Source organism: Cetorhinus maximus, chromosome 1, assembly GCF_964194155.1.
Source record: "Cetorhinus maximus chromosome 1, sCetMax3.hap1.1, whole genome shotgun sequence".
NCBI lineage: Eukaryota > Metazoa > Chordata > Chondrichthyes > Lamniformes > Cetorhinidae > Cetorhinus > Cetorhinus maximus.
Genome location: NC_135879.1, coordinates 46,902,451 through 46,915,414, shown reverse-complemented (window position 1 = coordinate 46,915,414; position 12,964 = coordinate 46,902,451). Strand labels below are relative to the sequence as shown.

The following is a 12,964-nucleotide window of genomic DNA, read 5'->3' as shown; positions in this document are numbered from 1 at the left end:
TTGTAGTAATGGTCAATTGTTTTCCATCATTAAATTGTGTCTCGTGAAAAATAGCTTACCATCATTTGATTAAACATCCCTCTTTTTGGTGGGTCTTGACATTAAGTTGCTCTTGTACTACAGCCAATTATGTGGAACCTCTGTTCCTCATGATTGCTAATATGGGATGGCTGAATTGCTTATTGCTGACATGACTTGTTTGCTCTCACAATAACTGGAGAAAATCAGTGTTTTGGACCTGCCACATGTATCCTTTATGATGGTCAAAGAGCATTGATTTTTTTACTGCGCTTTGTTATTGCCCTTTGTCAGTGCTTGGAGATTCAACAAACATTCTTCCTACTAATGCAGTTTATGATGTGAAGTGATACCTTTGGCACATGAATGGTTTATGACTGAAAATCTTACATTTAAGATTTGCATAATGTTGACATCACAGACAGTGCCTCCACTTTTAATATCCTTTTCTAAGACTTGAAGACTTGACAAGTACAGTAACAGAATTAGATGGGTAAACTCTGATGTGTTGAATAAACTTTTCTCATCTCTAGCTTTTCTTGTGTTCTCATGGGAAATAATAGCTGTGGAACAGAAAACAACACTGACCGCACCATATTAACTGGACAATACTTTTAAATTTCATGGAAGTTTATTTCACATCAGACATCCTAACTTGGGATTTCAAGGTCAGCTGGTTGCCACCCAGCAGAAAGAGAAACCAGTTGCTGTAAGTGATACCTAGTTAAGTGTCACAGTGTTCAAAGTTCAAATCTTAGCTGGTTGAATCTCTCTTTATAAATAGCAAAGACATTTAAAGAAATACTCCAAGGAAGCCGCATAAAGTTATAGTTGAGTCAACCCTTGCCATTGCATAAATCAGGAATATGTGACTATTGCATTGTTTGCTTGTTTGTTTTTAAGTGGTATAGTACTTTACAAGCAAGTGTGGGCTAAGACAGGGCTAAGTCAAGTTTGCTCCCAGCACTGAGGCAAGCGATGCCTAAAGCTGAAATTTTATTATATATTGTCACCTCAAGTATCACTTCATTTGGGGTGAAAGTGGATAGGAATGGATTCAGCATTCGTAGGCTGAACATTATCCATTGCATTTCATTTTGGAGCACTGCAACAATCTGACAGTAAGCATCAACTCAATATGAGGGGCAACTATTTAAGCATATAAATGGCAAGATTTTTTAACCTTCAGGACTGACAGATTTCAGTTTACAGTCACAAATAAGTTTAATATCACCATCCCTATAAACTTCACTTCAACATTTATTACTGCACAAAATCTTCTAAGTATTTTTTTTAAAGATTTACTGCAAACCAAGTTTTACAAGTTGAGTTATTTTAATGAATCCCTCTAATAGACTTTACAAGGGGCTGTTGATATTCAGAATAAAGCCAAAAATGTACCTCTTCCTTCATTTCATGAAAGCACAGACTTGTTTATCATGTTGACTTACAGTTAGATTGGGTGTCGTATTTCAGATTAATGAAGAGCAAGGTCATTACAGCATCATATACAGAACATATATGCAGTTACTTGATTACTCTGTGGTCAAAGATCAAGGATAATTGGTATAGAAATACGTGTAACCTTTACAGATCTAGTTGCTTCTACATTAGCTACATTAATAGAAACAAGTGAGTTTTTAACATTTTGTTTAAAATTAAATAAATACCAATGCGTAACCAACATGTAATGCAGATTTTTAAAAAATGAGTGCTTCAGAACTTTTGAACATAGTCTTTCAATTGCAAAAATATCTCTAATTTTCTAGGAAACTGGCTTTGTTTTTTGCAGTGAAATATTTAATAATCCGGCTGGAACGAAAACAGAAAATGCTATAAAAACTCAGCTGGTCTAGCAGCATCTGTGGCGAGAGCAACAGAGTTAACGTTTCGAGTCCGTATGACCCTTCTTCAGAGCTCCTTCAGAATTCTGAAGAAGGGTCATACGGACTCGAAACATTAACTCTGGTTCTCTCTCCACAAATGCTGTCAGACATGCTGAGCTTTTCCAGCATTTTCTGTTTTTGTTTCAGATTTCCAGCATCTGCAGTATTTTGCTTTTAATAATCCAGCTGCTCTGGTTAGAAGACCATGCTTAGCTCAATTAGTAAATTCACCACTGACACTCTGAGTTAATACAAATTGTTCATAAAACTATATATTCTTTAACTTTTATGACATTTTAATGAAAAAAGAGACGAGATCAAGTTAAACTAAGATACAGATACAACTGTTTTATGAGCAAGGTAGACAATTGGGTAGAAATCCTGATTAGTACGATCTTTGGAATAGTGGTACCGTACAAAAAGATATATACATTGCACAGAGCACCAACACTGACAGTGCAATGGTATGGCTGTGCTTTTGATCACACCTACCCATTTCCCTTTTTTGTAAAATGTTGTGAATCATGAGAAATCTCGGACAATGCAAAGAGCTAAATTCTTAAATAAGTTTGGTACAAAATAGATACATTTAATGTAATATAAAAAAAGCTTTAGTCATTTTAGCCTAAATGAGAAGATTTTGAAAAAAATGTACACACATTCAGGCAATGCCCTCAGGAAAGTCTGTAAAAATAAGTCCTTACTCTCCTCAAATTCTGTATTTCTCCAATATATTGTTCAATGGGAGACATTTGCTAGAATATTGTAGCTGTGATTGTAGACAGACATGCAGATTTCTCTTTAAAAACAGTGCATGGAAGAAAATAATGTTTAATGCACACAGGAAATGATGTCACACGAGGATGAAGTGGTACAAGACAAACAAATTTTCTTGGAAGTTTTCAGCAACATGGCTAGGAATACTGTAACCCACAAAGTATGTGATGTAAACAGTAATCGACTCCAGGCAGTCTTTTTTCTTAAACTATTTTCTGAACTTTTACTCGGTTCAGAACTGGAACAGTGAACTAAATAACATTGATATCCTTCCACAAGTGAAAGAGAGAAAGGGAACCCAGAGTGCAATGCAAGAGCTATTTTCTTTGTTGTCATCTAGAAATCCAAACTTCATTGGGTATAGAACTCTTCCCCTGTATGATACGTTGCAGCTTCATCTATAGGCAGGAGAGCCGATGTGTCTTGCCCCAAATCCACCAAAAAGCTAGAAAGTGGAAAGTTGAAAACTGAGATGACTGTGATTTCTGAGTAAGATAATGCACACAGGCCCCATTGCTCAATGGTTTAAGTCTCTGAAAGGTAAAAGGGCAACTAGCTTAACCCCCTGTTTTTCCTTTACACACACAGTCACATTCTTCGTGGTGCTCCAATCCCACGTCTGCCAGAGATTTCTGCAATGGTTTCCCAGGGCTCCTATATCGCAGCTGAAGAACCTGAAAGAGTTGTAAGCCATTAAATTAACACCATGAAAGATGAAGGGATTTTATCCTGTCACAAATTAGATCTTTCCAGACATTTTGAATCTTCCATTACTAGCACACAGCTAAAAGAACGATACATCTAGACCACACCACTAATCATTGAGGATTTTGTTCCTACAACAAATCTATTTTGTAAAGCTGTCTTTATAAAATAAAAGTAACCTTGGTATCAGTGTGGCATTATCCAAATTCTTACTTGGGTTTCTATAAACTCAAGTAATACATTATAGCAATGATATGCATTGCACCTCTGGACTGTGTCACCTCGAACTCTATACGTGTGAATACCAGTATCAAAACATCAGCAACAACAAAAAATGATGATGGAAATGCAATATTTCTTAGCATTCTTATTTTATGAGTAACTGGATTTTAATCTGATAAAATGAGTTACTCGTGATGCAATTTTGTTTTTACAGCTGCTTATCCCAACTGAATATCACACTCTAGTCACTTCATCTCTTGAATTTTGTTTCGTCTGAAAATTTTGTTTGAAAAATAAATTTCAATGCATAATTGAATAGTCCTGTATGGTCCTTCAAAATCCTGGAACTCCCTCCCTAAAAACAGTATGGGTGTACCTACAGCACATGGACTGCAGCGGTTCAAGAAGGCAGCTCATCACCACCTTCTCAAGGACAATTAGGGATGGGCAATAAATGCTGGCCTAGTCAGCGATGTTCACATCCTGTAAAAGGATTAAAAACATGGTTTTCCATCAGCTATTCGGGGTGGATCTTTAGTCCACTGATCTCTGTTGCTCTCAGAGCCATTTTGGGATATCTGACGACAACCAATGGCCAATAACTCTAGTGATAGGATATTGATTTTGAATCCCAAACTTAACATTGAATGTGGGATCGATACTGAGAAAACTGCATACACAAAGTAGCTGTACTTCCACCTCCCTTCTCTCCTACTCCTTTTTCTCCCCCTCTAACAGCCTATTCTCGGTCTTGTCCTTTCTGTCCTCCTTCCTCTCTCTTGTTTTGCTTCTATTATTCAGCATCCCCCATCCTTCCTATACCCCCAATTCTGCTTGATCTGAAAAACGCCCTTGCTCTTGAATTTCAATATTATGGGAGTCCAATGAATGTATAAACAAGGCATGCATTGTGCCATTTGAAATTATTCTTTTAATTGCAACATGCTCTTTTCTTTGCATCTTATTTTTATTCATTTATATTTGGAGTATGATAAAGATGGGTTGTTGGGGTCTGCCAAAAGGTTAAGCAGATTAATTTAGCTTAATATGAAAAATGACTCCTGCTTGCACAGACATGATTCATGAACCTGCTCGAAAGTTACTAGTTCTGACTGGAGTCTATTTGCTGAAATTTAAGAGACAATGGGCTGAATTGTATTGGGTTGGTTAGGGGGGGATTCCTCTGCCCCCTCCCGTGCCCCAATTGAAATGCTGGTCGCGAGCTAGCCAACTTAAAAAGGCTGCCCCACACCGATAATATGCTGTGGGTGCCCTTACTGAGGTTATTGTGGGACTTCTGCCCCTCAGGGAAAGGAAATCCCATCCTCGAGAGACCAATCTCATTGGCCAGGAGCTGAGTAATCCCAGCAGGCCCAAAATTCAGTAGTGGCTGTTGTTGGACTACCAGCAGTTCGGAGGAGAAGATCCACAGTGATTGGACTTAGAGGTAAGTTTGGGGATCTTGGTCAGGCAGAATCAGGGACCCGAGGAATGGGGGCGGGATTATGTATAGTTGGGCTTTGGAGGCCAGTGGGAGTTGCAAAGGTGGGGGCGGGGGGATTAAAAATCTTGGGTGGGTGTCCCCAGCTGGGGTGGGGGGGCGGTGGGAAGAGGGCGTTTGTAAAATTTCCCCCAGTGAGTTATTTTGAATGAGTCCTTGGATGTCCATGTGCAGGATCTGAAAGTTTTAAAATTTTCCTGTTTTTTAGAAGTTTTCACCATTTTTTTCCCAGCAAAGATCAGAATAGCTTTAGCGTACAGCATTATTGTAATCTTATTATGACACTGAGAACTTTTTTTTGAAAACCTAGCTACAAGGTACCTCATGGTATTTTTTTGACACTTTGATGGGGACACATTGACAATCTTGGCAGCCAAGAGAGCAGCAGGCACAGTTCCCTCCACAACGTTTTACCAGTAGACAGCCAGGCCAGTAGATGGTGTCTGTCCGTTTGAGTTCCTCTCTCAGAGATACTGATATGTTGCGTGGCGTGCAGCTGTACAGCTTTACCTCTTCTTTCAGCAAGTTCAGATCCACTGCAGTAACAAGAACAAGGACACCTCTATTAGTTTCCTCATGCTTCTCGCAATCTCAATAGAATATTTAAGAACACAAGGTTATGGCACAGTGCCTAAGAATCACCTACATATTTTGACTATTGATTCTCTAGTTTGTAAAACATCAGGTCGCCTTGTGTTGCGTTACAAGGGAGGAAGAAATAGAAAAATGTGTTAATGTGGGATGAGGCTGATGTGATGCAAAAACACTGGGACCTGTTGGGTCATTTCAGGGTTGTAAATTCTATGTAAAAAAAAACATAACATTATGGAGATTTGAGTGTTGTTTTGTATAATCTACTGAGAAATGTCAGCATGTTAAGGAAGTTTTGAGGTGGATTTTCTGAAAGAAAATTTTCTTTTTGGTTTGTTAAATTTGTAGATATAATTAACTGATAAATAATCCAGCTATTATTTTAGCTACAAAACGATTAATTAACTAGCTTTGCCATGTAAGATTACTTGAAATCTGAATCTATTTCCACTTGTGTCTATTTTGATTTAATTAAAAGATCATATTTGTGATCTAATGAAGATTATCCTATCCCAATGAGAAACAGACATGCATAATGGGGCCCTTTGCTGTTTCTCCAGCTCATTTTGTGGACTGTGCCATTATAGGTATTTAAAAGACTTTTTATCTACAAATGTTATTGTGTTGTGCGAATAAACCGCATGATTTGTCTGGTGGTCTGTCAGCTGTATATCTGGGCTATTGGCCTACCTGATAGTCTAATGAAAGTAATGCGTCTAAGGCATTTATTTCCCTTCTGGCTATTGCATCTGGAGCAGCAGAGGCTGTCGAGGATAACAGTAACAGTAAATTACAGCTAATTCCCTCATTTCCCGCATCCTGAGATGTGGCAGCAAGTGAAAGCTGAAGGTGTGATTGCTGCTTTCCTCCTCATTCCTCTTCTTACACTCCAGTCCTTCTCCTTTGCTTGTATGGTTTTAGATGCAGAAGGATTGCTGCCTGGACAATCTCAGTAGCGGCAAGTGGAAGAGGAAGAGTCCCCACAAAAGTGATGAAGATGCATCAGCACTTGATCTTACAGTAAGCCAGCAGCTCAGATACTGACACTGCAAAGACCTTGGAGGGTAGTATAGAATCACATCAGCATGTGGTGAGTTGCTGGGCATAAGTGGGCTGCAACCAGAGGAAAAGGGTTGCTTACATGTTGCAAAAACAGAAAGTAATGGAAAAACTCAGCAGGTCTGGCTGCATCTGTGGAGAGTGAAACAGAGTTAACGTTTCAAGTCAAAAATGACTCTTCTGCAGAACTAGGTTTTGTTTATATGCATAAAACGCTTATATGTTGGGTTCATGGAGGTTGAGGTCACAGATGAGTTCTGCAGGGAACTCAGATGAGGATTTTAATGGGGTGGCCTATGGGAGAATGTTGATCAACATGCACAGTGAGCTGCTTGGACCATTGGCAAACAAACAGATAACCTCAGGTCATTGTCTAGGAGTATGGAGGAGTTTGACCTCAACATGGCAGAGCCATCATGTAGACCTTGGTGCCCATCGCATCCACCATAGATGTGGTGACCAAAGCCTGAGGGCATTGGTGGCCTGACTCATGATGGAGCATCTGATGGCTGCTGCCTCAGTTTCTACTACAGCACAGGCAGAATTCTCCTGACCTCTCAGTGCTGCAGTGGAAGCTCAAATAAAGAGCACAGGATCCATGGCTCAGGCTCAGATGCTTTCCAGCTGTCCTGCAATGTGCTTCAGCAGATGACTAGGATTGCTGGGTGTTGCCCCCATGGGAGTGGCAGTGATGCCATGAAGGACAAACTTGCATTCCTGCTCCCACCACTGCCACTCTACCATGTTGCCTTTCAGAAAGCCAACTCAGACTGTTGCCTCTCTTGGAAAGGGGTAGGTGGAGAATTGGGAGGAGAAGACAGAAAAAAGCAACTTGGATCCCATGAGCCAGTATGAAGCTGAGCCTTCTAGGCCCAGAGTTGCTCCAGGATGTCATGAAAGGCTATCTCAGTCTTTCCAGTGAAAGTTAGCAGCCTTCCCCCAACCATATTGCATGGGGCAGCACTGTGTAGGAGCACTAGGGCAGCTAAAGGTACCCACAGGCAGGTGTTAAGGGAATATACAAGGATTAATAGCTCATTAGTGTTTGTATGATTGAATGTGTTGTTGGATGAAGATGTTTTGTGAAGGCTTTTGTTGGTGGCTTTCCTTGTTGAATGTTGGCCATAGGGATGTGGTAGTAGAGAGTCTAAAATGGATGTGGCGATAGGGAATTGTTGGTCCAGGTTGAGATGGAAAATTTTGTTTAAATGAAGCAGAGCCTGATAATCCACTCTCTCTCACTTGTTCAATTTCATGGGGTCCATGATGCCTTCTTTCTGCCTCCTCCTCCACCTCCTGCTCTTTCACCTCCTCCTAGCAGGGTAGCCTCCAGATAGCAGGAGGTTATGGCTGAACCCTTATAATCGACAAGGTTGTGGAGGATGCAGCAAACCCACAAGCTACGAGAACCTCTCTGGCGCGTAGAGGAGCCGTTGTCTGCAAGAAGCCAGTATCTGGGTTCTCTTGAAGGCTTTGAAATGGTGAGTAGGGAAGACTCTCGCAGGAAGAAGGCAGTGTAGCTGCTGCCAGGATGGCAGGCATTCACTGAGATGAATTTCTTGGTGTGACCAAACACCAGCTACACATCTATGGAGTGGTAAACCTTGTGGTTTCTGTACATGGGTGGAAGGGGGAAGGGGGTGCCTGCGGAACCGCATGCACGCAGTTGATGGCGCATAAAAATCCCACTATTTTGGTGAAGGCATGTGCCCTTTTATATTTCCCTCATCTCTTGAGAGAGAAGAGGATGAAGTCCTCTCACCTTGCATATATGACCTCTGTCACTTCCCGGATGCTCCGATTAACTTCATATTGCAAGATATTCATGATGTCTATCACTGCTGCCTGGAAGGATCCAGAGGCATAAAATGCGAGGGAGATGGTGACCTTCAAGGCCAATGGGAGGGCTGAAGCGGGTGGCACAGCTCCATGACTACCTCCTTCATAAATTTGAGACTTCTGTGGCTTTGCTCCTGGTTCATATGAATGCAGTCCACCTTTGAGAGCACTGAGCATCACAGGATGCAGGAACATCCTTCCCCCAGGCTCTCTAACAGTGCAGATATATTCACTTAAGTAGGTATGTGATAGCGAATCGGCCAGGGTCACAAACTAGAGAGCACCTCACTGACACGCATGAGCAGTTGTGGATGCTGTTGTGACAGCCAAGGGCCCTGACAGTTGGGGGATTGTTGGAGGCCAGGCTCATGCTGAATGCCAGACTGATGATGGGCCACTGATGTTGGCCACATTGAATCCGCTAGAGTTGTAGAGTAGAACAGGGGAACACCTGGTGAAGCTGCCAGATGTTATGCGCAGCCATGCTCTGACGATCGAGGAGCCCATCCAGTCTATGACTTCTGCCATGCCTCAGGTGTGTGAGTGCATGGCTTCCAAGGAGAGGTTGGTGGCCACCATGGAAAGCCAGATCCAGCAGACCACTCAGTTGCTGCTGGTTATATATGCAGACCTGCATACCATCGCTTTGCCATGAGCTACAGGCTGCAGTGGCCAGACAAGAGGGACAACTGGGAGTCTAGTTTCCCCTCCAGGTGCCACTCCAACTCCAGTAGGCAGGGACGTGCCATCAACACTGAGAGGGAGGAAGTTCGGCAGCCTGTCACATTTGGGGGCTCCTCTCGAGATGCTCTGAGGATGGCCAGATGCTCCTTAGCATCTCTGCTAGTTACCCATCCACCTACAGTAGAGTTGGCCACAGAGGACAGAGAGTGGGAAGAGTGTCCTGCAGTCAGCATCGTGGTGAAGTAGTCTGGGAAGAGTGTCCTGCAGTGAGTTCTTGTTGAAAATAACAAGAGTGACATCACAAGAGAGTGGCTCAGCTGCATGGAGGGGGCAAGGAAAAAGAGGGGAAGAGCAATAGTGATAGGAGACTTGATACTAAGGGGAACAGACAGGCGTTTCTGCGGCCATAGACGTGACTCCGGGATGCTATGTTGCTTCCCTGGTGTCAGGGTCAAGGATGTCACTGAGCAGTTGCAGGGCATTCTAAAGGGGGAAGGCAAACAGACAGAGATCGTGGTACATATTGGTACCAATGACATAGGTAGAAAGAGGGATGAGGTCCTGTAAGCAGAATTTAGGGAGCTAGGAAGCAGATTAAAAAACAGGACTTCAAAGGTAGTAATCTCTGGATTACTTCCGCTGCCACACATGAGTGCATATAGAAATAGGAGGTTAGTCCAGATTAATGTGTGGCTGGAGAGATGGTGCAGAAAGGAGGGCTTTAGATTTCTGGGACATTGGGGCCATTTCTGGGGGTGGTGGGACCTGTACAAGGTGGACGGGTCGCACCAGAACCGGAACGGGACTAACATCCTTGCAGGGAGGTTTGCCAGTGCTGTTGGGGAGGATTTAAACTAACTTGGCAGGGGGGATGGGATCCTGAGAGGAGGGTCAGCAGGGGGAGATGCACAGCCAAAATTAGAAGAGAGAGAGCAAGTGAGTCTGGAAGGCAAAGAAATTATAGGCCAGTTAAGGCACAAGGGAGTTTGGCAAGGTTGGATGGTATTTATTTTAATGCAGGGAGTCTGATGAATAAGGCAGATGAGTTGAGGGCACAAATTAACACCTCGAAGTATGATGTCACTGCTGTCACAGATAAATGGTTGAGAGAGGGGCAGGATTGGCAGCTCAATGTTCCAGGATATAGGGTCTTCAGGCGAGACAGGAAAGGAGGTAAAAAAAGGGGGGGTATCGCAATATTGATCAAAGAATCAATTACAGCAGTAAGGAGGGATCACATGTTAGAAGGCTCCTCAAATGAAGCCATATGGGTAGAACTTAAAAACAAAAAAGGAGCAATCACGTTGCTGGGAGTGTACTATAGGCCCCCAAACAGCCAAAGAGAAATAATGCTGGGAGTGTACTATAGGCCCCCAAACAGCCAAAGAGAAATAAAGGAGCAGATATGTAGGCAAATTTCAGAGAAGTGTAAAAATAATAAGGTAGTAATAGAGGGGAATTTCAACTTCCCCAACATTAACTGGGTTAGTCATAGTGTGATAGGTTTCGAGGGAGCAGAATTCTTAAAATGCATCCAGGAGAGCTTTTTAAGCCAGTATGCAGAAGGTCATACAAGAGAGATCCTGGACTTAATTTTAGGGAATGAAGCTGGGCAGGTGGTAGAGATATCAGTGGGGGAGCATTTTGCAGATAGTGATCATAACTCCGTTAGATTCAAGGTTGTTATGGAAAAGGACAAGGATGGGCCAGAAATCAGAGTTCTAAATTGGGGGAAGGTCGATTTTAATAAGATCAGATATGATTTGGCCAGAGTGGACTGGGAGCAGCTACTTTTAGGTAAATCTGCGTCAGAGCAGTGTGACTCATTCAAGGAGGAAATAGGGAGAGTATAGGGCCAACATATTCCAGTAAAGACGAAGAGTGGGACCAACAAATCCAGGAAACCCTGGATGTTGAAGGATATACAGGATTGGATAAAGAGAAAAAGAGAGGCTTATGGCAGATACCAAGGGCTCAAAACAGCGGAAGCCCTAGAGGAGTATAGAATGTGTAGGGGGAACTTAAAAAGGAAATTAGGAGAGCAAAAAAGGGGGCATGCAAAAACATTGGCAAGTAAAATAAAGGAAAATCCGAAGTAATTTTACAAGTACATTAAGAGTAAGAGAATAACTAGGAAAAGAGTAGGGCCCATTAAGGACCATAGTGGTAATTTGTGTATGGAGCCGGAAGACGTAGGTAGGGTTCTAAATGAATACATTGATTCGGTGTTCACAAGTGAGAGGGACGACGTGGGTATGGAAATCAGGCAGAAGGACTGATATATTTGAAGAAATTAGCATAAAAAGGGAGGAGGTTCTAAGTGGTCTGGCAGGCTTAAAAGTAGATAAATCGCCAGGCCCAGATGAAATATATCCAAGGCCATTGAGTGAGGCAAGAGAGGAGATAGCAGGGGCACTGGCAATAATTTTCAATTAGGAGAGGTGCAAAAGGACTGGAGGACAGCCAATGTGGTACCGTTATTCAAGAAGGGAGGAAGGGATAAACCAGGGAACTACAGGCCAATCAGTCTAACTTCAGTGGTGGGGAAACTATTGGAAGCAATTCTGAGGGACAAAATTAATCTACACTTGGAGAGGCAGGGATTAACCAAGGACAGTCAGCATGGTTTTGTTAAGGGGAGGCCATGTCTGACCAATTTGATTGAATTTTTCGAAGAGGTGACCAAGTGTGTAGATGAGGACAATGCATTTGATGTAGTCTACTTGGACTTCAGCAAGGCTTTTGATAAGATCCCGCATGGGAGACTGATAACGAAGGTAAGAGCTCATGGGATCCAAGGCAATTTGGCAAATTGGATCTAGAATTGGCTGAATGGCAGGAAGCAGAGGGTGATGGCCGAGGGGTGTTTTTGTGACTGGATGCCTGTGTCCAGTGGGGTTCCACAGGGATCGGTGTTGGGTCCTTTGCTGTTTGTGGTTTGAATGTAGGAGGGTTGATCAGTAAGTTCGCGGATGACACTAAAATTGGTGGGGGGGTAAATAGTGATTACAGGAGGATATAGACGGGCTGGTCAGATGGGCTGATCAGTAGCAAATGGAATTTAATCCGGATAAGTGTGAGGTGATGCACTTGGGTAGGACAAACAAGGCTTGGGAATACACGATGAAAGGTAGTACCCTGGGAAGTACTGAGGATCAGAGGGACCTTGGTGTGCATGTCAACCGGTCCCTTAAGGTAGCGGGACAGGTAGATAGGTGGTTAAGAAGGCAGATGGGATACTTGCCTTTATTAGCCGAGGCATAGAATATAAGTGCAGGGAGGTTATGCTGGAACTGTATAAAACACTGGTTAAACCACAGCTAGAGTATTGCTTGCAGTTCTGAAATCCACATTATAGGAAGGATGTGATTGCACTAGAGAGAGTGCAGAGGAGATTTACTAGGACGTTGCCTGGGCTGGAGAGTTTTAGTTATGAGGAGAGATTGGATAGACTGGGGTTATTTTCCTTGGAGCAGAGGAGATTGAGGGGGGACATGATTGAGGTGTATGAAATTATGAGGGGCATAGATAGGGTAGACAGGAAGGGACATTTCCCCTTGGTGGAGGGATCAATAACCAGGGGGCATAGATTTAAGGTAAGGGGCAGGAGGTTTGGAGGGGATATGAGGAAGAATTTTTTCAGCCAGAGGGTGGTGGGAATCTGGAACTCACTGCCTGAAAG

At 42.7% G+C, this 12,964-nt stretch overlaps 1 protein-coding gene across 1 annotated transcript in view; it reads right to left on the bottom strand.

Moving 5' to 3' along the window:
• Window positions 1-630: 630 nt before the first annotated feature.
• Window positions 631-12,964, bottom strand: part of pdgfc (platelet derived growth factor c) — a 439,285-nt gene continuing 426,951 nt past the window's right edge. Inside the window, exons 5-6 of the mRNA XM_078540645.1 lie at window positions 5,431-5,645; window positions 631-3,355 (exon numbers count right to left, since the gene is read on the bottom strand). Coding sequence (XP_078396771.1) covers window positions 3,239-3,355; window positions 5,431-5,645 — 332 coding nt within the window. The 3' untranslated portion in view covers window positions 631-3,238. The remainder of the gene's footprint in view (window positions 3,356-5,430; window positions 5,646-12,964) is intronic.